We start from the raw sequence: 26,890 nt of genomic DNA, 5'->3' as shown, positions 1-26,890 counted from the left end.
CATAACAAATCTTATTTTCATTTTCTTCCCTTTTGTCTGTGCTTGTGATATGATTAACTGACTAAACGGACATGCCAAAGCCAATCAGGTGGCTTGCCTTCTACCAACCCAAAACAACATGAGACAAAAGTAGGGAAAAAAAGCCATAGCTGTCAAAAATACATTTCAAACTCTGCCTTTTGCTTCAATCCTGCTTTATGAATTGTTATGTTAACTTTCAAAAACCATGCTTAAAATTGCAAAGCATTAGGCAAAGAATGTATCTCTTAATAGCAATTAGACAAATGGGCCTTATCTTTACAGTCACAGAGCCCCAAAATTGTGGATTTAAAGTTCAAGTTCTGCCCACAAACACCTCAGGCTGCATGCTAACACAGTTGCCATATTGAGCCTGAATTTTTTTCTAATCCTCCAAAATTTGTTACTTACCTGATTTTTATGATGCTTAAGCCCCTAACATGACTATGGTTGAAACCTCTAGAATAAGTCATGAGGATAAAAATCAACATCCACTATTGTAAGGAAAGTTAAAGATATTCAATCCAATTCCTTAAAAGGTATTGCTCCAACTTGAAGGATCTCATTCTCTTGAGCAAAGAAAACTTGCCATAATCTCAGTTTTTCAGAGTATGCTTTAAGCCTAAATACAGCATATGCTTATAATATGTAAAATAGAAGCACCGTCCTAATAAAACCATTCACTGGGTAGCTATCTAAAATGATTGAAAATAAAACTAACTTTTGAAAAGTTTACACACTAACGACTAACTCAGCAGAAAGAAAATGGCAGATTCTATTGAACATTTAGAGTATCCATTTGCCAGACTTATGAACAAGTGTCTTAGTGATTAATAAAAGAATATGTGAGCTCAAGCTTCAAGGAAGTATATTAAAAAGAGCCATTGAACATATTTTTTCTAACCTAGACAAATTTTTATTCTGCCAATCTTACTTCTTAGCCAGGATAATCACCTGAGTTCAATATTGCAAAGAGTGAATTAAAACAGTTTGCTTCTCTGCTAAAAAATTACCATCAGCATAAAGACATAACACACTATATCCAGTTAAACAATAAAACAAAGCAAAAACCTTCTTCTTTGACCTACAGCCCCCTTCCAGCTACTGCCTTATTTCTCATTTCCTCCCCTCAATAGCAAAACTCTTCCAAACGTTTCTCTAGACCCATTGCCTCTGTTTCAATTTTCCTACCCTAGTCAGTCCCTTCACTTTTTATACTTTTTATTGGGAAATGTATCACATCAAGACTAATTTTAAAAATTAATCCCAAAGTAGTCATCATTAAGAAAAATAGCATCACCAGTTAACATCCTGTCTGCTAACTGCCCTCTCTGATCTTGCCCAATCTGTAATCTGACACGTTATCTAAATGTCCTTGATTTTCTTTACACTTTTACTGTTCATAGACAGAACCCCAAATACCAAATCATTTGGTTCTACCTATATATAAAATTAATATAAATGGAATCAAAATCATGTTTCATAAAACACAGAGTAATAATTTGTTCATTCGCACAACTATATGATGTTCCATTTTAAGAATATACTCAAACTTACATAGCTGCTCTTCTGGTCCTTTGCCATTACAAACACTGCAGCTCTGAACATTCTCAAATGGATCTCATGGCACAAACATGCTAGAGTTTCTCCTAAAAATGGATTTTCTGGGTCATAGAGTGTGCACCTGTTTAGCTTTAACCCATTCCCTCTTATCTCACTTCAAAAAAGGTTCTCATCCCTACAGCACTGAAATAGCTCTTTTCAGATCATCAGTGATTGTCTGCATTGCAAAATCCAATAGTAAGACCTCAGCACTCATTGTTAATTAACTACTCCAGAGCAGATCATTCCCTCCTTGAAATACAATATTCACAAAGCTCCTCAGACACCATTGTTCTTAATTTTTATCCTAGCCCACTTGTCAAACTTTCTGAGTTTCTGTTACTGGATTTTTTTCATTTTTCTAGTCCCCAAATTCTGAGTAATTTGAGGTACAATTTCTCTTCTGTAGCTACACTTAGCTTCTGTGTGATTCCAACTGGTTCCAAGGTTTTTAATACTATATAAGCTGATGGTATCCAAGGACAAGCAGTGTTCCCTCAAGTCCTCAATTATTCATTGGTAAACCCAAAGTGCTCTTGCTTTAAAGCAACTTTTAATTCAATGTGGCAAAATAAGCCATTTTGAATCTTATATACATAAGCACTTTATTTATACTTTTATATTTTAGTATTCCTTATAAGTACTATGAGTACTCATGATCATTCATTCATTCATTCATTATTCATCCATTAAAAAATATATTCTTTTTTGAGGGCATAATACCTGAGAGTAGCTGTGTAGTGCGCTAGACATAAAAAACAGAACACATAGTCCTTAACCCTGATCCCATATTGTTTATTGGGAAGACTAACACTAAAACATTTAAATAAGCAAGGATCTATCTAGTTATAGCTGTGGTAATACTATGAAAAAAAGTTTGAGAGGGTGGCTTTTACTAATTAAGATGAATGGAAGGAAACAACTGTCATTGAACACATTTAGTCTATGGAAATCTCAGGAGAGCAAAAGATAGTCTTTGATGAAAATCACAACCTTCCTAGACAAAACCCTATCAGTGATTCATATGAAAATATGTGATTTCATTTTGATTTGTTTAATAAGATGATGCAAACAGATCATGCTGGTCTTCAAATGCCATATTAAGGAGTTGGGATTATATCATGAGAGAAATGTAAAACTGTTAAAAATTTGATGAGGGCAGGGGCACCTAGGTGGCTCAGTGGTCGAGCATCTGCCTTTGGCTCAAGTCATGATCCCAAGGTCCAGGGATTGAATCCCTAATTGGGCTCCCAATTAGGGAGCCTGCTTTTTCCTCTGCTTATGTCTCTGCCTCTCTCATAAATGAATGAATAAAATCTTTTTAAAAAATCCGATGAGGGCAGAGACATTATTATATTAGGATTTTTCCCAGATCATTCTGGTTGTCTATAAAGGATAATCATTGGGGAAAGAAGATTGATGAAGAAAGACCAGTTGAAGGCTAGTTCATTATTTCAGGAGAGGGATGAAGATGGCATGGACAAAAGTGGTGGGAATGGCAATAAAACTGAAGACAGACATAAATAGAAAGGATGGGACTTGGTGCTTGATTGGATATAAGAGGTGAGAGAGGTGGTGAATAGGACTTTCAGTTTTTCCACAGAAGTAACTATAGGGATGTTGGTGTCATTTACTGAAAAAGAAAATGCCGACAATGGGTCTATTTGATGGCACAGAAAGACTTTGTGAGTGTTAGGAGGGAGCAGACAATCAATTCAGCTTTAGAAATGTTGAGTTCTAAATATCAAGTGGGAATATGTGAAAGATGTAATTGGTATTATGGCTTTAAAATCGTGTGTAGATCAGTGTTTTCCAGAGTGTATATTTCAGAGTATATAATCTCCATCTCAATCCCCTAAAATACTTATTTAAAAATGAAGGTTTCTGAGGCACCTGTTGGTTGAGCGTCCAACTCTTTGTTTCAGCTCAGATCAAGATCTTGGGTCATGAGGCTGAGCCCTGCGTCAAGCCTGGCTTGGAGCCCCACATTGGGCTCTGCACTCAGCGTGGAATCTGCTTCAGATTCTCTCTCCCTCTCCCTCTGCCCCTCCCTCTTATGTGAGTACTTCCCCCCCCCTCTCTAAAATACATAAATATTTTTTTTTTAAATGAAGGTTTCTGAGTAGCAAGACCAGATCTACTGAAACAGTCTGCCTGGATGTTGGATGCAAGAATCTGTTTTTCCAAGCTTCTCAATTGATTCTTATGCACACAAGAACTTGAGAACAGTTGGTTTAGATGGTAATTGAAACTAATTGAATGAGATCAGCTAGAGAGAAAAGAGAACACCCAGACAGAGCATGAAGCAACATCAGAAACTTAAGATTAAATAGAGGGGAAGCAACCAGCAAAAGACATATAAAAGGGAATAAGAAGGATAGAAAGAATGTGGAATCATGGAAATTAAAAAAAAAAAAAAAAGACAGTGTTTCAATAAAAAAAAAAAAAAGAATTGGTCAGCTGTGGAAAACGTTGCTAACAGACATCTTATCCTCCCCCAGAAAGACAGGAATGCTTTAAGGCAAGGCACATTTTGGCCATTTTTAAGATCTCCCCAGTTCTTAGCAGAATGGTATTATAAGTAATCAGTTACTATTGATTTCTCTAACATATATTTAATAAATACTGTTAATAGAGTGCCCACCATGTCCTGGGTTTTAAAAAATATATATCAGGCAAAAAAGTCAACAGGCCTCCCCATAGCATCATCTAATCTCTCTGCAGATCAGTGTATTCTTCTGCATAATGGGAAGTCAGAGTGGTTCTTCCTGAAGCTCTCTTCTATTGCTAACATTCTGTGATTCTATAGGATGTTATCACTCTTGAGAAATGCCATTTATAAAAAATTATATTATTTGCAGCTAAAGCTAGGTTATACCTAAAAGAGGAATGTAAATTTACCATTTATTGAACACATGTCAGAGTTCTAAAGCACTTTACAAATAGCATCCCATTTAATCTCACAACCCTCTGAGGCATGTGATAATCCTTATTTTATGAATTAGGAAACTAAGGCTCAGAGGGGTTTTATCACTTGCCAATGGGTCACTTAGGCATGTCTGATTACAAAAAGTCATGATTATCACGATTGTACTATATTATCTTTCTATATTACTTGTGTAGTAACTAAAAATACAGATTATGGACAGGACTGGTGTTTCATAGAAGATTTATATAAAAATAGAAGAAACCCAGTTCAAGAGACAGAAAAGAATCCCTATGTGTGTATCTCTTCATGCCCATGACAGGAGCCGTGTTTACAGAGTCGACAGGGCCTCACTTCCATCATCAAATCCATCCTCCCCTATAGAGCCCCACTTAAAAACTTTGGGAGATACAATGGAGAACTAATCACCAGAAGTGCCTGCCCTCCTTTATTCGATTGACCAAGCACTGACACAGGGCCAAGCACCAGACATAATTCTAGTTCTGTTAACAAATGTTTAATTCATTCGTCCTCACAAAAATCTGGAAGTAGATACTACTGGTACCTTCATTTTGCAGGTCAGGAAATCAAGAAGTTAAGTGACTTCCCAGTTTCACAAAGTAAATAGCAGACAAGGATTAGAACCCAGTTAGTAGAGCTTCAGTGTCTACGCTCTCAACTGCTGCCACTCATGGAGCTTACAGGCTACTAGGGAGGAGGGGTGAGGGGGAAAGGGAGGGAGATAAGGACTTTGTAAGCAGACTTTCTTAAAAAATACAGTGTTTGCAAAAATAGAGCCGGCAGTAAAAGTGAGAACATGTACCAATAAAGTGCTCATGGAAATGAGAAGGAGCCATCTTTTTAAAGGAAGAAAGAATAGTGGGAAGGTGACAAGAAAACTCACTGATTCTTTGTATAATGACAAATGAGAAAACTGGAGTCCAGAGAAGTGATTTGCCTCACGTCAAGCAGTTTTTCTAACCACTTCAACAGTGTTTTTTACCCACCGCTATACGTACTACTTCCCAAGATAAGTGATGTGTCTGCATTTTTCCTAAGCTCTGAGGAACATATTTTATTGTGTAGGCCTCAAAAATATTAGTATCACTGTTCATTTCATTATGACACAAAACCATCCTGGGAAAATGATACTGAGAGTATCAATTCTTTCTTCTGCTTCTGTAGACAATGTGGGCAGGGAGCCTCTAGAATTAAATTCAGAAGAGGTTAAGTACTAGATGTTTTAAAAAACATATTGATGTAACTAAATATTACTCAAGAGCATTTGAAACACCTAATCTCGGTTTTTATCCATGATTCACTAGAAGTCACCTTTTTTTCCATGAGAATAATTATCATGTACTAGATATAATAAAATATAACTAACTATAATGAATAGATGTGGGGCTCTGATTCCATTCTCCACTCATTCCCTCTGAGTTACAGATAATAACCCTCTCCTGAGAGAAGCATTCCAGGAAATTCTTGGGTAGATTCTATCCAGCCCATTAACCTATGCCATCCAGATTGTACTGAAATGTCTTTTTTGCTTTAGACCCTTCACTAGTATATTTTTACTTCCTTAACCTATGCATTTAAAAATACTTTTCTTTTTTCTTTCTTCTACCCTGTCATTCACAGTATCTCCTTCCCTGCCTCCCTGCTCCCCTCCCCAAGCAAAACGTGGCATATATCCTTCTATACAAATTAAGCAGGATGGTTTCCTGGCAATCTTTAGATTTTTTTTTTGTATTTGGGTCTATATATAATAATCATATCAAACACATTTAGGGCCAAAAATGCTGCCTTGTGCTTCTTTAGAGTGTGATGTACCAAATTCTTCGCCTCAGTGGGACTCACTTTGTAGAAATAATGAAATATCCTGACACTGTCAGTTTCCCATTAAAAATCAAGTCAGATTGAACTGGATGTAAGGGCCCCTAAATCCTTTACTCATTTATTTTCTGTAGAAAGAAATATGTATCTAGTTCCATGTTAGGGTCAGTAATTTTGACAATGCACTAAACAACTACAATTAAACTTAACAGCTAAACAGTCATTTCTCACGTATCCAAAATGGGGAGAGAGGTAAGCAAGAAGCATCCTTGTATATTTAGATATGAATAAGCATGCCCTCTAAGCTGGGTGTGCAATAGTTCCCATGCCTCTCCTGCAGAAACACTTAAGGCTTTGGGCAAGTTAGAACTCACAGAGCAGCATTTTCTTATATGCATTCTGGGAACATTGTATTCCTCAAAATGTAAGGTATTTCAGGAATAAATACTTCTGTGCTCAACTAAGCTTGGGAAACATTGCTGTCAAGTCAGGTCATGGCACATGTGGGAAGGAAGAAACAGGAGAATTGGAGAATATGTAAAGAACAAATGGGTTTTATCATTTCACAGCTTGAATTTAAATATAAGCTTACTTCTGAGGCTTACCAGCCTTTCTTCCCCACCCTGACACATGACAATAATATGTGTGACACACTCCCATGTATCTAACCAGGCTTATAAGCAATTCCCCATGCACTACTTGTAACTCCACCCCAAAATATAAGAAAATGCAAGTCAGTAAGAGCAATGTTATGCTAGAATTATCTGCTCTGAATTGTGTAAGAAGTAAACATTTCAAAACTCTGAGGCTTTAACTATTATTTGAAACCAATTGCTTGCTATCAACAATATTACACCACTGGATCCCAGTACCTCACTGAGAATTGCATGGCACTGGGATTGAAACTTGAACTGAATGGGTTATTGAGTCCTTTGCTGCTTCTGGGAGTTCAAGCCTACCCTCACTGTCAATTATTCACTGACAGCTTAATAATTGTGTTACTGGAGGAAGATAACAATCATTTAAAAATGACTTTAAGGGCACCTGGGTGCTCAGTGGTTGAGCATCTGCTTTTGGCTTAGGTCGTGATCCTGGGGTCCTGGGATTGAGTCCACATCAGGCTCACCACAGTGAGCCTGCTTCTCCCTCTGCCTATGTCTCTACCTCTCTCTCTGTGTCTCTTAGAAATAAATAAATAAAATCTTAAAAATAAATAAATAAAAATAAAAATGACTTTAATTTTTAACAGTTTTTTGAGATGTAATTCTATACCATAAAGCTCACTTGTTTAAGGGTACAATCCAGTGGTTACTAGCATATTATGGAGTTGTGCCACCATCATCAAAATCATCCCAGCAGATATGCTTAAATTTAAAAATCTCAGGTACTCATTTCCCAAAGAGCCTTTTGAAAATAAAATATCACATATTTATACTGTCATGAATATTTCCTTATAATTTTCAGAAAGTCGGCTAAATCATGTTGATGCCAATAGAGGTTACAGATCATCTTCAGTCAAAAATAAAGAACAAAAGGAAAGGAAAACAAGGAAAAGAATAAAGAAAAGAGAAGGGCGGGAGAAAAACACCTAATTTCTTGAAAACTAAATCTAGTTAAGGACAAAAATTTTGTTTGGCGGAAAGCAGACATGGAAGCAAATCTTCAACTAAATAATTGTTCATTGCTTAGAACCTGCTCTAGGTTCAATGGTTCTGTCGATAGCTAACTTTCTAGAGCTCAGAAGGAATACTCACATTGAATAGCAGTGCCCTCCAGAGTACATAGAGTACATGCTAGGCTCTCCCTCACATTAATTAGCAAGGAGATGGATAAGTAACTTCTCTCAGGAATTTCTGTCATGACTGTTGGTATTGAAACACTAGGTATATATTCTTCGACAATGGTAGAGTCAACAAAATATTGCTCCCATTACTTTCTAGATTGATGAATTCTACAGAAATGCATTTAAAGTATCAGCACCATGAGAAGAAATATTTCTATCTGTTCTGTTGTTTCCAAATCATCTAGGTAGGCTCACCTTCGTAGATGCCACCATCTACCATAATGCCACTGTGCCCATTTGCATACTGCGAAGCCTCCATAATCTCAATTAGGGGAGCCAGAACCTACCCTTTGGGCAGCTGTTGAGTTCCAGCAAAGATGGCCTTTCTTATAAAAGCAAGTATAAATTAAGTGTAGCAAAGCAATAACCAGAATATGCCTCCAAGTCCTTAACTGACTCTGTCAATAATCTTTAGACATCTTCTACTAATAATTACACAAGATTAACTCTACAATGTAAATCCCCTAACTCCAGGTCTTTCTCCACATCCCCGTAGAAATCTTTTACAATGTGAGAACGAAACACGATACTCAGAAGTTTAAAGTCAACTAAACAAATCTTTTATTTTTTTTTTTTTTTTTTTTAAAGATTTTATTTATTTATGATAGTCACAGAGAGAGAGAGAGAGAGAGAGAGGCAGAGACACAGGCAGAGGGAGAAGCAGGCTCCATGCACCGGGAGCCTGACGTGGGATTCGATCCTGCGTCTCCAGGATCGCGCCCTGGGCCAAAGGCAGGCGCCAAACCGCTGCGCCACCCAGGGATCCCTAAACAAATCTTTTATATCTCAAATCTTTTATTTCAAAAATATGACTGCTATTGGAGCAAAGAAAATCTCATCAAAGAAGAAATCATTTTTAATTGCAAAAAATGTCAGTTTCTGCCTTATTTATTGCAGAAACATAAAGTGAACATTATTAACAAAGAAAATATTATAAAACTAAAACCATTTTTCAACTTATCAGGGTCCAAATAAATTAAGATTTGATACACTATGATGGAGCATGACCATCATATTCTTTCTCTAGTAGTTGTTTAATGCAGCCTCAATCACTAGGACTCAATGAAATTTTTCTAAATCAGGCAATAATTGTGGTAAATTATCTTGAAATACATTTCAATAGTATAATAAAATAAAATGGAGAAAAGGTCCATGGACTTCCAGTATAAGACAACGATTCCTTCAATTTTAGGACCAATTAGACAAGTATGAATAGAGCATCATTAGAGAAGGCATTTCCCCCCCCCCCCAGCAATAAAGGTAGATTTGCCTTCTTGTGGCCACACTCTCTCCTGGGATTCATTGTATGACCTTGATTTATTTAGAAGAACCTGAGTTCCAGAGTATATATGAAATCCTACGAAAGAAAAAGCTTAACTAGCCTGTGAAGCAATTGAGTCCACACTCTTAACTTCATTAGCGGCAGGATCTCATAAAACATCATCACCTCCCAACTCCACTACTAGATACATACATATATGCATGCACGCACGCACGTGTGTGAGCACACACACACACACACACACATTAGTCATTTGTTCATATCAACTTGCAAACTTTGTGAGAAGAATTTGAATCCTGGATTGGCTTTTCCTATACGTAGAAGATTCCAGAACTTCAACACACCACTTCAGGTCTGCTATATACAGTTGTGAAGTTTGTGCAATGGACAAAATTGCATGGCTCAGGGGAAGATTGGAAGCTGAGAAGGAAGGAGCCTATGCTTCTTGCCAAGTTGTCGGTCCCAGAGGGTAGCTGCATGCAGCCCAAGGAGCACTGTCTCTGTCTCCCAGAAAAGCTGCCTTTTCCTAATTCTCACCAAAGTATTACATAAGTTAGCTCAGGTCCCTGACTACTTGAGCAGCCTCTGTATCCTCAGAAAGTATAAGGTGATTTTAAACTTATTTAAAAACTACTCAAGATAAAAATAAACTGGCACAGAAGTCCCTAAATTAAAAGAAAGTCACATAGTACATTCCAAAGGCATACACACATAAAGTGGTGTGGGTTTGTGATTCAAGGATAAGATTCTAATCTTCCATATGAACCTAGAGTTTTCAGAATGCACCATGGTTTAATAAAATAAATATATTCAAGAAATCTTAAAACTGTGGCACTGACTCTGCCACCATGCAATCAGAATAATCCTCGTGTCTCTTTTCCTTTTCCTCGTGTCTTCTTTCCATTTGGGCTTGAGTTTACCAAGAAGAAAAAAACTTAAGAAAAAAAGAAAAATGTTGCACTAGATCAGTGAAAATTTGCTGGAAAGAGGAGGAGGGTATCATTTCTCCCATCCCAAATTAAATCAGGAGATCTATTCCATTTAATGTGTTTTCCATTGTTGAGCTTCTAAACAAGACCTTGTTTAAACGCAGTGTTTCTCAACTGAAAAAAGTTAATATCCTGAATTAGGTAGTCTCTACTTCCTGCCTAGTGATAAACATCTAGAGTTAATGAAATGGACTAAAATAAACTAAGTCCCTTTACTTTGGACTATTTCTCATAGTCTTCATAACTCCAATGTATAATGTAACATAAACACACACATATTCAAATATTTGTGTTTAAATATCCTGTAACCTAAGGTCTACAGCAGTATTTTTGAACCTTCCATTTCCTTGCATCAACAATAAGGTAGAGTGATAGAAATGAATAACAACAACAACATAATTAACAGAAAAATCTCTTCCCATTTGATGTGGACATTTGCAGTTTGAGCTTGACAGACCTGGATTCACATTCCAGCTCATCACTTACTAGCTGAGTAAGTAAGCTTCTATTTCAACATCTGTAAACTAAGCTTATTTACAAGGATTAAATTAAATGATGTAGAAAAACTCAACACAGTGCCAGGTACATGGCAAGCACTCATTAGATGGCAGAGATTATTCTCCAGTCTATATTTTGCCAGTATTTAAAACAAAAATGCACATTATATAATCCTATATAAAGTTCCTCCAAATTATAGTCAAATTTTTTAAACCCCTCTTTGCATTGTTATTCATCAATTTTTTCATAAATAATTCCTGATGTGGACTCTGTAATGGGTGTTGTGCTAGGGATGGGATATGTCCTGACAGACAAGATATACGTCTACTCTTCATGAGTTAGAGCCTAGAGGCAGGTGCAATAAGGACTAGAATAGAGAAATTCACTGGGCGGTATGAGATCGGATGAGGGGAAGCTCTGGGAGAAGAAGGTATCTACCTGGAGGGAAAAGAAAGATGGTTGAATTACCTTAAGAACAAAATGGGAATCTAGCACACAGTTGAGGCCTAAGATTTTCTAGGCAAAGGGTCATCACATACAGAAGTGGCTGTCTCATTTGGGCTGGCTGGGGTTAAGAGGGGGATATGGCAGGAGCTGAAGCTGCACAGGGGACTGTGAAGGGCTTTCAGTGGCATGTGGAAGGTTTGGATGACATCCTGAGGATCTGACAAGCTATACAGATAAATGTCAAGTGAGGCAGGGGAAGGGGAGAGTGTCCAAACTTAAGATGTAAATTCAAACAACTCAGGAAGGATTTGAAAAGTTGATTAGAATGAAGTAAAAATCTTGAATTCAATCTAGATTCCTCTTTTTCCCATATTTCATAAGGGAATCATCAACAAATCCTTTAGGGGCTAAATTAAAAATATATACAAATTAGACATTTCTCACCACCTCTACCACCATGCTTGTCTAAACTACTATTATTTCCCACCTCAATTACTGAATGACCTGTCATCCCCCTCTTCATCCCGTCACTCAGTGATCCTATTAGAGAAATAGATCTGATGTCACTCCTTTGCTCAAAACCCTCAAAGACTTTTCATTTCACTCAGAAGGCAGACCAAAGCCCTTACGTGCAAAGCCCTAAAAGATCTGCCCCACCTGCTAACTCCTATTCCTATCTTTCTGACCTTATCTCTTTTTCATGCTCACCACCTCTACCTTGCTCATTCTACCCCAGTCCAGCTGCCACCCCCTTGCTGTTTCTCAAATTTACCAAGCAAGCTCCTGGCTCAGCACCTATTCTTACCTCTGCTGAAATCATTCATCTCCTGGTATCTTCATAGCTTGCTAACTCACCTGCTTCTGGTCTTTATTCAAATGTCACCTTCTCAGTGTGGCCTTTCTTGGCCACTCTACCTAAATTTTCAGCACCATATACACACTTCCTTTCCCACCTCTATGCTTTTTCCCCTTATTTTATTTATCTTATTCATTTCTGTTTCCCTTCACCATTAGGACTGCTATGTTTGTCTGTTTCTTTTCATTGTATTCCAGTTCCTAGAACATTGAAGTCACTCACCAATGCCTCTTGTGTTAACTAATTAATAACAGTAATAATGACTGAGTTAATGGAAGAAGGGAGACCAGTTAAGAGGCATTTCAAGTAATATAAGTCAAGTGGTAACAGTCAAAATTAAGAATAAAATAGAGGGCATAGGAAAAAAAGATTTAAGTATAAGATAAAAACTGTGTGGTGACCTCTTGAATGTGATAAGTGACCAGGAGGGATCAGGTGCAGCTAATTCCTAGGTCTCCAAATTAGGGCACCAGGTAGATGGTAGTGACATTCATCAATTTTAGAAATAGTAGGGAGTGTGGTGCTGGGAGAAAAGTTCAGTTTCAGAATGGGTTTCTTTCTTTCTTTTTTTTTTTTCTTAGATTTTACTTTACTAGGTAAAACTCAGAAACTAATAACCAATTCACAGCCCCTCATCTCCTTCCCTTTAAAGAAAGAAGTTCCCCAGAGACATACAGGCTGTGGTTTGGGTATGAACCACCACCTCTAGGTTTCATACTTGGGCAGCCCATGGCCTGGTGGTCAGGCCTCCAGACCCAAAGCTCTCAGGCAATAGAGAAAGCAAAAGGAAGCTCTCATTTCAGAGACAATGAAGCTGTCTCTCCTTTCTTTCCCCCTACACACAGTCTCTCCTCACACCTACAACCTAAATAAAAATAGCAGAGGACAATGCGTGAGTGCGAGATATATACTCATAAATACAACATACACACACACAGCTTCCTTCCAGCCCAAGAGCTGCAAAATCCCTCTCTGGAGGGACAACAATTGGAAACACCAATCAAGGCTTGGTGATCAAGTGACAGGTGGAATCCTCTGAGACTGGTAAAAATCCAGGGAGAAAATATCTCACCTTCACCCCATTCCCAGACCTCTCACATTTTGGGAAGTTGTAAGCATCCATAAGATGTCTGGTGGTGACTGGCAATGATGGCATGGAGCTCAAAGACAGAGTTCTGGGCTGAGGATCTATCCTAGGAAATGTTATCCTATAAAGTGCTTCCTGATACCATGGTCTTTAACTGGGATTATCAAGAAAGAATGCTTCATAGGAGAAGATGACTGTGGACCAAATCTTGATTACTATGATACCTGAAATCTTACTTAAAAGGACACAAAATTGTCTATAAGTCCTTTATATACATACCATATGCATTTGAATTTGCAATTACCCTGTCACTGTTTTCCTCCATTCTTGCAGATAATGGAAATGATTGCCAATTGGCTCTATTAATCCATAGCCCTATATTGGTTATAACTATGTGTCAATGGCAAAGATTAATTAATATTCCTAAATAACTTTGATATATTAATATTTTTCTTTCAAATTAAAATTAAATGAATAATTATTTTATTGCACACTTGCTATGTGTAAGACAGAGTCCTAGCACTCAGTGGATGTTGATCACTTTTGCTTCCCCCAAATGAAGTCAAAAGAGATAGGAGAGTCCCAAAGCTTTCCTGTCTTCCGTAGTGTGAGGGAGGTCTTGTCTGTGAAAGGAAGTGCATGTGCGTTGATTTAGAACAACCTAGTTTCAGTTCTCAGCTCTGCCACTCCTGAGTAATTTTGAGTTATTTACTCTCTGAGCCTCAGTTTCCCTATCCTCAAAACAGGGATCATAATACCTGCTTTCTGCTTTACAATTGAGAAGACTGGCGATATACATGTTCAATGCCTGATGCTTAGACTCTCAAAGGTATTGAATAAATTTTCCAACATTGTTAACTTTTCCAAGTCAATAAAAGAAAGTGAAAGAGAAGGAGAAGCTGGCTAAACATGTTATAACTGAATTTTTTGTTTTACTTTGTTCAAACACAAGCACTAAAAATCTCACTGATCAGGAATCAGCTTTGAAAGCAAAGTATTTTCTTGCACAGATTTCCATCACATCGAGTCAAAATTCAGTGTTTGCAAACATTTATCTCTAATAGTCAACAAAGTAAATATTGCACACAACGTACTTTGCGTTAGCATAAGCTTTGTCATCAACCACATACAAACGTTCAATGACAAGTTGCGCTACCAACAAGAGAGTAGATAATTCTTCAGCTGTTTCTACGGGGTGGAACATCCCATTCTTATGCAATTAATTATGGCATGTGAGATTAAGGTGATTTGAGCTACACACCCATTGTTTATTGAGTCATATGTCTCATGATGCTTTTTTAGTCATTGAGTTTAAGGTGTTTTCCATGAACTGAAGCAAAGTCGGCGCTAAAGTCATTCCCATGGGAGCCTCATCCAAGCTAACACAGCACATGCTGACTCTAGCCTTCGGTTTTTGTTTTCGGCCTCCAGCTTACTCCTTGTTTGTCAGCACTTCTTCTCCACACTCATAAATCTTGACACATTAGTTCATTTCCAGTTGAGGAAAAGGATCAATCAGTTTGGAAATTATTCAGGCTTTGGGGTTTACCCTGGACCCCAATTCTGTCTCCTTTTGGCTCTGCCACTACTCAGCACCCACTAACATTTACTGACATCACAAATGCCAAACACTGTGCATTTGTGATCGCATGTCATTGGTTCCGTGACTACATATGGTGACAGATAAGTAAACTGAGTCTCTAGAATCAGCAAAGGTTAAAGTGCCAATTTTTTCCATTTGGAGCTTACCACAGTAGGAGTTTCCAAATGTTGGACTCTGGACAGGTGTCATTAAAGGTCGATTTTCACCAGTATAGCAAAATGAACAAATAAGAGCAATATAGTAAAAAGATATAAAGCTAAAGCTAAATCACTCATTTTATGTTAGCCTGAGACTATGTCCTTCCTACTTCACGTGAATGACCTTTCACTAATTGATAATGTTTGAGCATGGTCTGTATGTTTAATGTCTTTATTCTCCAAAGCTGAAAGTTGGCCAAGTCTAGGTTGGCTTCTAACAATCACCTGATATGTTACTGGTCCCAGAACCACAGAATACAATGTGCAGTTGGTACATTGCAAAACACCAGGAAGTGCTCTTCTATAAGTCTGTGAGTTGTGTAGAGGCCAAACAACATCAGGCAACCCTGCTATGGAAACTAAGTGTCTGGGAATCACTGACCCTCAGAGTGTTCTCTTTACACTTATATCAGAATGTTGGCAAAACAAATAGGAAAAATGAAAGACTATATTCTTGCTAAATGTAACTGCTTTTCAGCTATGTTAAGGCTTTATATCGGAAACATGCTCAGAAGTTAACATATGTAACAAATATTTTTAAATATTATGAATATTTATGAACTGCCTATTTGTGCCAGGCACTCTGCAAAGTGTCAGAAACATAAACATGCATACTGTCTTTCCCCTCAAGAGGCACATGCCCTAGTAGATAACCTATTTAACTAGAAATATATTTCCTAACATAACCTCATTGATCTTCAAGACGGCCTGTGAGGCAGATATTATTAATACCATTTGTCAGAATAGGAAAGTCTCAGATAAATGACAACATGATCCCTAAGCAAAGAAGTGATAAAACAGAAATTCACACAGCCCTTCTGGTTACCTCCCCAGTGCAAGTGAATGTGGTTGTGGGGAGGGGGTGAAGAAGATAGGACCTAATAATTACCAGATATTATATTAGCACAAATGTATTGGCTTAGACTGCAGTTGACAGATTCATGGGGGAAAATAATAAATCACACAAATCTGCTATTGGGACAGTTCTAATTCACTTCAGGAGCTTGCTACTCTCCTAGATCTGAGCACTTAACCTCTGGTCACACCCCATTTTTAATAATATAGAGAATATGACAGTGAGAAATGCTACGTTCTGAATCCCTCCGCCCCTCTCCCCACCCAGAATGACTCCCCTTCTGTACACTGGTGGAGATGGTGCCCAGTTAAGGGAGATTTATTATAGTAAGTGTCCAACATAGTGTCTTGGAAAGACAATAAAACAGTACAATTAGTTGTTACTCTTGAGAACCTCATCAACTGGCAGAAGAAGGGAAAATAACTGCAAAGCGTAGGCCAGATTTACTTATCTTTTCATCAAACTACCAAAATGTCAGCATTTTTGTGCTGAAAAAATTTTGAAAGAAAAGTCATTAAGGAGAATGTTGTTAGTTCAGGTTCAATTTCAGGATCATCTCCTGATCAAGAATCATGTTGTTTCCTATAAATAGAACTATGTTGGGGCACCTGGGCGGCTCAGGAGTTGAGCCTCTGCCTTTGGCTCAGGTCATGATCCCCGGGTCCTGAGATCGAGCCCCTCATCAGGCTCCCTGTGGGGATTATATATTCTCTCATGAATATATAAATAAAATCTTAAAAAAAAAACTATATTCAGGCTAAAAGACTTAGGAAGGCAGAAAATGTTCATGAGCACTGAAGTAATGGCTTCTCTGAGTGAAAGGATTAGTCTCTGATCATTTTCTCTTGTTTTAAGGCCAGCACGGGTGCCATCAGGCTCAAGATTCCTGAATCCATATGTAGTGTGTTTCGTTGTTGTGGCAGGGGTGGTAATCCTGGCCGTAACCATAGCTCTACTCATCCACTTCTTAGCGTTTGGTAAGTACTTAGAAGACTCAAAGTTCTACTTTTCAAACCAAATAACTAAATATGTCTTCAGATGAAAAGTCTGGCATTCTCTCTTCTATTGCCACTTTTCTTTCTTAATATAACATAATTGTATGTCTTATATATCCCTAAATATATGTTTATGTCTATATTTTCCTTCAATCAGTACTTTTTTCTCTTCTCTCTCTTTTTTTAGCATAATAAACATCATTACCCAGGCAAGAATTTTTCTAGCCAAAATAGCCAAAATTTGCCTATTTTGTTTTCTCATTTAATAGCATTATTTCCTTCTTCATATAATAACCCAATAAAATTGTAAAAGTGATATATTGCAAAGAACTTTAAGTTTCAACATCTAAAAATCTGTTAGTATTTGTTAATTCATGATCTTTCTCCAGATAAAACAATCTTGAGAGGACCATTATGAAAGATAAGAAGTAAAAACAAAATTTAAAAAGAATCTCTTATTATTTCTCTTATTATTATTATAATACAAAAATATAGGACACATGAGCAAGAAACAATATAAAGAATACATGATACCCTGTTTACTCATAATGTTATTATCCCAGTGAATATTCTTTCAGATGTTTTAATGTAGATAAATAAAATCTGTCAAATTCACTAAATAATATATGCTATAATCTGCTTTTTTCACTTTAAAATGCACTTTGGGGTTATTTTATTCCAGTTATAATTCTGTGAATCATTGAAATCACATGTGTGAGTGTGTGTGTAGGTATATGGGTATGTATAAGTATGGAGAGACAGAATATAATTTATTGTATGTTCTCTTGTAAATCGGCAAAACTGTTTATTTATGTGAAAGTTGAAAAACTCTTGAGGGTATAATAAAATTACCAACATTAGGAAAACCAGTGATAATGAATAATCTTTTCTGTCATGCTAATTATAAAATTATAGCTACATTTTGCTATCAAATCACCTGAAGTTGACTACATCTAAGGTGAATTACAGAGGCATGAAACCTCAAATTTCCAATACATTAATGAATTTTCACTCTTAATGGCACTATATTATCACACAGGTGGAGGAGTCTAGGTTAGTGCTCTTCAGAATGTGTCCCAGTGACCATTCATTGCCCTCAAAAGACTTGTCCTTCCACCACAAAGGACTATATTACCCTTCCACCAGGCTCTCCAGCTCTTTCCCCTGATTGAGGTAATTCTCTGCATAAATTATACATATGAATGATCAAAAGAAAGCAGAGATTTTTCCTGGGACAGGTTAAATTACATTCATGTTCATAACGTTTCTAAGAGGTATACAGCGTGTTTCGGAAATGTTTACTTTCTTCACATGGCTGAATATGTCCTCTGGAAGGCTTATTTTTGGTAAAAACAATTCACACTGGACAACCAACCTGTTATCTTGTTCAAAGGCTTATTTTCTAGCTTAGTCTAAAAAACTAAGGACAAGCCATCAATTCCTCTACAACGATAATTATTTGAAATAATTTTTAAAACTATTCAGAATTCATTTGGGTTATTCCTTAGTGATAAATGAATAATAGCATATTATAGACATTCATTAATACTTCTTGAATGAATAAATCAGCAATCATAAATCTCCCTAAAACATAGTAAAAATGAAAATTATGATACATCTCAGCAGTTTAATTTCACAAATAATGCTGCTCTCGTTTTCTTACATCCTTACATCATTACATCCTTACATCTTACATCCTTACATTTCTTAAATCTGTCAGTTTTTCAAAAAACTGAAAGAAAATAATTTTATTATAGCTACATTTCTAATAAGTTTGGGGCTTTCTCTAAGAGAACCAAATTTTTTTAATTGTGTAATATAGCATCCTGTAATCCAGGGTAAATTAAAGTACTTAGTGGTGAGACTGACTTTGCCTTTTCTTTGTTTTCCAGATCAAAAGTCTTACTTTTACCATAGCAGTTTTCAAATCCTAAATGTCCAATATAGTAATCAATTAAATTCACCAGGGACACAAGAATACAGGACTTTGAGTGGAAGAATTGAATCTCTGGTAAGTTAATATTTGTCTTTGCTCTTTATTCCATCATAAAACAAGTCTGATAATAAATCTAATATTTTGTGATCTATTTGTAATTACTAAATGCTCTGCATATTTTAATTCCCTGTATAGTAAAAGATGTGGTTCTTTGGGCTTTCTCCAAGTTAATTTGCTAGTATAGTGGTTCTTTACATTTTTTAAGTTATAAGTGAAAAGCATTAGAAAACTCTTGAGTAAATTCTTATTTTATATGATTATGACTTCAAAGGTTGGAAGTCTGCTGTTTGTTCAAGTTGAGTATTTATGACTGCTCTCCTTGAAATTGCCTTTTTAATTCTTTCCATTTTGCCTTCTTTCCTTTTTTCTTGTCCAATTAAATACACAGGTGGCAGGTGTTAACAGACATGTTTGCATGTCAATAATAACATAGTTTAGACAACATCTTACTCTGGTTCAATGATAGGCATAGAAAGTATGCAAAGCAAGGTCAGGCTTTCACTTGAAGAGGCCTGCCAGGAAACCCCACAAGTGGACCTTTTGCATTCATTTATGACCATGGACTAGAGTCTGGTCTTTAACCCACAGAGTCAGAGTTGACCAATCTCAAGGCTGCTTACTTACCTTTTTAAAGAGTCCTAAGAATACAAATTAATCCAATGGCTCTAAAACTTTAGCATGTAACAGAGTCACCTGTCATGCTTGTCAAAACATGGATTTCTGGGTCCTGATGTCAGAGCTTGCTGATTCAATAGGTAGGTCTAGGGTGGATCCAAAAATTTGCATTTCTAAGTTCCCAGGTGATACTGGTGCTAATGGTCCAAGGACCACACTTTGGGAACCACTAAGTTAATCTATAATGAGAACTCTTATGGCTGAAGGACTGAATCATTGGCTTGTCTAACACATTTTCCCCCAGAGGCAAACTTCGCTGGAAGCCAAGTTATGAAACATCTGCTTAGTTAGCATGGGATTAGACCAAATGAAGTTAGGTATATCATTTAAATGTTTAATGAGATCAGAATAAGTAGCTGAATCAGTGATTTGGGGAGAGACTCTATGACAGTTCCTAAGACGTTCCCTGTTTTCGAGAACCTTGACATTTTGCAGAGTACTGCAAGTGGCCTTTTTTTCCCCAATATTTTCTCTTGTTTAGAGTGGAGTTACAGGTTTTGGGGAGGGAAGAAGACCAAAGAGGAACAGTATCATTTTCATTCCATCACATGAAGGGGGTTCATTACACTGTCAGTATATGACTTATCACTGTTGACTTAATCACCCAGCTGAAGCAGTGATCATCAGGTTTCAACATTGTAAAGTTATTCCCTCCCTTTTCCATATCATACTCTTTAGAAGGAAGACACTATGTCTAATCCACACATAAGGAGTTAGAAGAGTGGAGAGCTATGCTCTGAATATTTGAAGACTATTTAAAATTCTTCTATTTGTATATTCTCTCCATATATTTATTCAATCACTTGCTTATATCAAATTTAGTGGCCTAATGCATTTTTAAGATTAATTTTTAGACTAAACTCCAGAAGTGCTCCAGTTCACATTCTCAACAGCAGTACATAGGTATACGCAGGTATGCTTATTTCCCCACAGCATTAATATGATGCAGCATTGTAAATCATTTTAATGGTTGCTAATCCAATAGGTGAGAATTGCCTGGTCATGACCTTTCCCATTTTCTTCTGGAGCTCTTGTCTATTTTATGTGGATTTGGAAAAATAAAAAACTTATCCTTACTAGAATATCAAAGCTGCCTATCATTCAAATTGCATATATTTCTCTAATAATATGATTTGACTCTCAATCTTGTTTATATTGTAGGTTTTTCTAAATGTTAAACATTTAACTTTTCGTATAGCCAAATTATCAATCTTTTTTATGATTGCTCACTTTTGTGTCAAGCTAAAAATGGCTTTCTCCACTCTAAATTCTCTTTAAAATATTCACCTTCGTTTTCTTTTTATAGTTTTATTATTTCAGTTTTTATAGTTTTATCTTTTATTCATCTGTAATTTACTTTGCAACAGGGCAGAGATCCAGCTTTATTCCCAAAATACGTAGGTGGTAGTACCAAAACAGTGTGTTAAATAGTGCAATGGATTTGTCAGGCCACCTTTATTATACACTAAATTGCTCCTTTTCTTTTGTCTGTACTTTTCCTTCATTGATTAATCTTTGCCTGTACCAGTACGATGCTATTTCGAGTACTGTGGTTTTACAATATATCTAAACATCTGGCAGAGAAAGATTTCCCTTGAAATATTTATCCTTCTGTGAAAACACTTTGAACATTAAAAACACTATATAAAAAAACACTATATGAATTATACTCTAATGCAGTGTTAATTTACAGTTTACAAGGCACTTTCTAACCTCCGGTTTACGACAGCCACATGAATTAACAAATCATTTTTATAGATGGGTAAAGTAAAGGTTGTGAGATGAGGAAACAGGTCAGTCAAGTGAAGAGTAGTAGAACCAGAATTCAAACCAAGGTCTCCTGACTCCAAATCCAAGGATCACACCATTTCCCAATGGTAACATGAGTACCATCATTATCCTTGTCCCACAGACAGCATTGTTATACTTAATAAGCAGAGTAGTCTCAGAACATTCTATTACATTAGGCAATTCACATGTATTTTCTAGCTCTGTTTACTCATCAGTGAAATAAAATCATTAGACCAGATGATTTTTATAGTACATTCTAACATAAAAAGTCTATGATTTTGTGACTTTCAAGCATGATATTCATTCATCTGTTTTTCCTATCCTGCCTCTCCAGCCACTCCTCTGTGTCCTTACAGGATCACCCTCCTGTACACTAATATTCAATGTTGAAATTCCCCAAGGTTTTGACCTTGCTCTTTTCTCCAGTCACACTTTTGTATCTTTAGATGATCTCATCCATGAATATTACTTCAACCAATACTTATCTAATGACTCACTTGGTCTCAAGCCCAGATTTTTCTTCTGTACTTCAGACCTTTTCACCCAACTGCCAGCTTAATATCTCTACCTGGCTGTTGTTGTTTTTTAAATCTCAAATATATTATGTCTCATAATCAAACTCATGTTCTCCCCACATTATAGTAGCCTTCTTCCAATAGCCCTGTTCCCATAAGGACAACAACATTTATTCACTTTTCCAAACCAAAAACCTAGAATTCATCTTTGACCTACTGTCCTCTATCATTCTAAATATCCAATCTATTACCAACCCTTGTGAGTTTTATCCCCTCTATGTCCCTCATATCCATTCGTTTCTCTTCATACCTAACACCATGCTCTTCCAAAGCCACTTCTACTCTCAAGCACTAAAATAGCACAACTGGGACACATGGGTGGCCTGGATTCTGGAGTCTGGTGGCCTCTGGTGATCCTGGAATCCCAGGATCAAGTCCCAATCAAGCTCCCTGCATGGAGCCTGCTTCTCCCTCTACCTGTATCTCTGCCTCTCTCTCTCTCTCTCTCTCTCTCTCTCTCTCAGTGTGTGTCTATGGATAAATAAATAAGATCTTTAAAAAAATTAAAAATAAATAAAATAGCACAACTAATTTGCACAATTTCTTCCCTAATGTTGAATTTCCATATACAACAAAAGAAATTATTCTTGGGGCACCTGAGTGGCACAGTCAGTTAAGTGTCTGACTCTTGGTTTCAGCTCAGGTCATGATCTCAAAGTCTTGAGATCAGGCCCTACATCAGGCTCCACTCAGCAGTAGAGTCTGCTTGAGATTCTCTCTCCCTCTCCCTCTGCCCTTTCCCACCATGCTCCTCTCTCTCTCTTTCTCTCTCTAAAATAAATAAATCTTTTACAAAAAAAGAAATTATTCTCAAACTGCAAATCTAACTATATTATCCTTTTGTTTAAAACACTTCACTGACTGCCACCATTTATGTTAAAGGCCAAAATCTTTACACACTAACAAGACCTGCATGGTCTGGCCTTTCTGTCACCCTAGCCTCCTTGCTCTCCATGCTATTGTTGCACTGGCCTTCTTTCATTCCTAAAACAACCTGTGTGTTCCCATCTCGGGACTTTGCATGAACCACTGACTTCATCTGTGAGGCTTTTCCTTCCTCTTCAATTAGCTGACTGATTCTTCCTAAAAATCTCAACTCCATAAGCATTTCCTCTGAGGAATCTCTCTAATCTCATTGGTTGGATCAAATGGCTCTATAATATTATTGTACTTATAATTTATTCAAATGTGAATAATAACTTGATTGGTACTTGTCTGCCCCCCTTAAATATAAGCTCCATAATGGCAAAGACTGTTTATTTTCTATCATCATTGTATCCCAGTGCTTGATAGAAGGGATGTGCAGTGCAGGAAGTGCTCAAAAACTGTCGTTGAATGAGTGAAAAAAAGAACAAGGTCATCTAAAAATAATGAAAGAAACTGTTTGCAAAATACATGTGTCAAAACTATGAGTACATTCTGATTGGATGGGTCTTTCTAAGTAAAACAAAAGACTTCAGTTGGGATTCATACCTGGGATCAGCTAAACTGTTGAAACTCTCCTTTGGTATCGGGACTGTTATTGCAACAAATTCTGCAAACAATTGCCATTTTTTCCAAAATATACCTAATTATAGTCCCATAAACAAACTAGGACATAGGAAGATAGAGAAAACAGTTATCAATTTGAGATTAATCTTATCGCATCACTTAGACCAGCAGGGCTTCTGGATAAAATTCATTTCAGGTACATTCATTTAATGAGCATCGATTGTTACTTAATGCCTAAAAAATAATTTGGTACACACTTGACATTCAAATGTTTTTTGAATGAATAAATAAATGATCCATTCTGTCTTTTGGTTCCTGTGCCAACTCTTAGGGACACAAAATAAAGACATCATTGCAGTTAGGCTCACAGCGGTCTCCAAAATGGTGTTGTGCATTCCAGGAAGAGATTCACAATAATTGTGAATACTCAAATAATCAGATATCACTCTACATGTATTTTTCCCACAAAGAATATTTTTTTAGAAGAAAGGAAGTGCTTTCCTATTATTTAATAAGGGAATTGACACTGGCACCCTTGTTTGGTTTTATGTCACCTGCTCCCACACAATGTGCGCAAAGATATTTTGAGAGAAGAGGGGAAGAGCAGTGACACAGCAGAACTGACTAGGTTACAGTATATTTATGTTCTCTGAATAGATTTCAATCATGTGCAGTTTCAGCTAGATTTAAAGATTCTATTACCTAGTTTTAAATAAACTGAATCAACAAGGAAAACAGAAAATCCTGCAAAACACAAATTTTAAAACCCACAATTTGGAGATCATTCTAACATGCACGGACAGTAGTGAACCAGTAAGAGAACAGAAACATAATGACAGAACTGACACTTTACTGCTCCTGACTAGAGCCAAATTACCGGGTGAAGCAATACCTTTCTTTGAAGACACATACACACATGTACACATCCTGTTTCTTCATGGTGTAAGTAAAAGAAATTAGCCACATTTTACATAAAACTCATACCATGGAGAGAAGACTGAAAACATGTTTAGCAATGAGTCCATCATTAGGTTTTTGGATTTTCTTCTGTCTTACTGAAAATGATGCATGTTATCTATGAAACTGCTTAGACGTACACACATAAAAATTAGCAGAGGAGAAGGATTAACAATCATGCTTGGTTGATTTGGAACACATTTCTTTAAAAACATATAATATGAAACACATTTTATTTGGTTTGCAAGGATAACCAGTTGACCTCAGGGAAGATGGAAAGTCACTTGCTGAACTTCAAGAAAACTTTTGCACAATGTGTGGGATGGACCGACAGCTTTGTGTCATTATTTATTAAATTCTGCAGGTGATGTACTTTATGCATATGAGCCACATAATTCTGTGGAAACTTCTTCAGAACTTCAAACCAAGTATTTAAATTAAACTTAGAATCATAACTTTGAGTCATTTTATCACAAAGTGTTTCAAAAATTAAAAATTCTATCCAGTCACATTAACAGGGAAAATATTATTATTAAATATAAATGGAATACAATTCCTTAATGTTTGTTCTATAACTCAGCCTTTTTAATTTCTAATTTTGTCAATGTTTTATAATATATATTGTCAGCAGTACAGTATTATTACATGTATATAATTTATAAATAAATAATACATGTTTTGGCTACTCATGCCAAAATGCTTTACCCATAGGAATGCATAATCAAAAATATTTAGAGACCACTGTAGTAACAGATCATATTGCTACATATTTTATCTTTTCTTGAAAACTGAGCTTTCCAGATCTTCTGGTTAAACAGAAAAGAAAGTAGTAACTGGAAAGTGGTTGAAATCACAAAACAATATTATTTCTATTATTCAGCTCATGAATAGTAACAACAGAATTATAGGTATTAAGGAAGAAGACACTGAAAATAAGGTGCTTTATTTTTATGGGTAGCTAATAAGATCTTTTTCTCTAAGGATGAAAACGTGTGATAATTACAAACTTTCTGTATGTAATGTTTTACCTTTTAATGACTTGTCTACTAACAAACTCAATGATTCACTTTGTTGGACCTTAAATAATCAACATCTCACTTCAATTCTTATCAACTATGAATATTACTGAAGTATGGTAGTTCTATTACATACTAGAATCCCAAGATAGTATTGTCCCCCTCAATCAGGAGGGAAATATAAAATATTTCTTTTTTTCCATTGTGTACTTGACTTTTGTCCAAGGTAACGAAAGTGTTAATAGTGCAGATGACAAAATCAAAGAAGTGTGAAAGTGAACTTGTTTTACCTTTTGAACAGTAATAATTTTGAAAAAAGAGAAAAGGCTAAGTGCTGACTGTAAAGCTCACTAAAAGCAGGTGCATAGTCTTTGGAAGTTGTAGTAGTTAACTGTGTACAGATAATTTTTTAATACACTTTTGACTGTACTTTTTTAAAGATTTTATTTATTTATGTATTCATGAGAGACACAGAGAGTAAGGCAGGGAGCAGGCAAAGGGAGAAGCAGGCTCCCTACAGGGGCAGCCCCATGTGGGACTCCATCCTAGGACCCCAGGAACACAACCTACGCCAAAGGCAGATGCTCGACCACTGAGCCACCCAGGTGCCCCTTTTGACTGTACTTTTACAGATGGAAAAACTGAGAGGAAGAAAGGTTACAAGGCTCATTTAAGTTCTCATAGTAACTTATCTCTGTGTTCTTCATCAGCTTCCTTTTTCACTATCCTATTGGAATTCTCTTCAATCATCTGCTTACTGATTTTCTACCAAACATTTGATAATTTCTAATGAAAGGGTCAATAACATTCCACTCTGGGAAATATAAAATCTTATCCATGGTCCTCTTCTTTTATCCTTGTATCTTGAAATCAACCAATGAATCAACTTGCTTTCTTTATGTTGCTTATTATCTTAGTCTTCACCAAAGTTTTCCACATAACAAAAATGTCATAATTGAGGTGGATTTTTTACTTTGGTCCAATCTAACCTGTGCAGGTGCAATGACAAGCTATGAATTAAAAAATAATCACAGGAAACATTTATCCAAATTTTAGCAATTCTTTCGCTTTAAGTCAGTTCCTTTTACTTCTGTTAAAATCAAGTAAAATTAAAGTTAAATCATTTTATTAAGATACCTCCTGTAATATACTATATTAATAAACATATTAAAACCCATTCTTTGTAGTTAACTGGAATATAGTTCACCAAATAACAACAACCATTAATTCTAGATCATAGAATTTGGGGAGAGTGGTTTTTTTTTCTGTCTTCTTAACACTTGCTAGTATTTCCAAAATTTTTAATAAAGAAACATGAACTATCTCCATAAAACCAATAGTCTCATTACTCTTT

General features: G+C 36.3%; 1 protein-coding gene across 1 annotated transcript in view; it reads left to right on the top strand.

Moving 5' to 3' along the window:
- TMPRSS11D (transmembrane serine protease 11D) overlaps nt 1-26,890 on the top strand; it is a 54,616-nt gene that overhangs the window by 2,862 nt on the left and 24,864 nt on the right. Inside the window, exons 2-3 of the mRNA XM_077846632.1 lie at nt 16,896-17,017; nt 18,928-19,046. Coding sequence (XP_077702758.1) covers nt 16,896-17,017; nt 18,928-19,046 — 241 coding nt within the window. The remainder of the gene's footprint in view (nt 1-16,895; nt 17,018-18,927; nt 19,047-26,890) is intronic.

Source organism: Canis aureus, chromosome 14, assembly GCF_053574225.1.
Source record: "Canis aureus isolate CA01 chromosome 14, VMU_Caureus_v.1.0, whole genome shotgun sequence".
Taxonomy (NCBI): Eukaryota; Metazoa; Chordata; class Mammalia; order Carnivora; family Canidae; genus Canis; species Canis aureus.
This window is presented reverse-complemented; position numbering and strand designations above follow the sequence as displayed.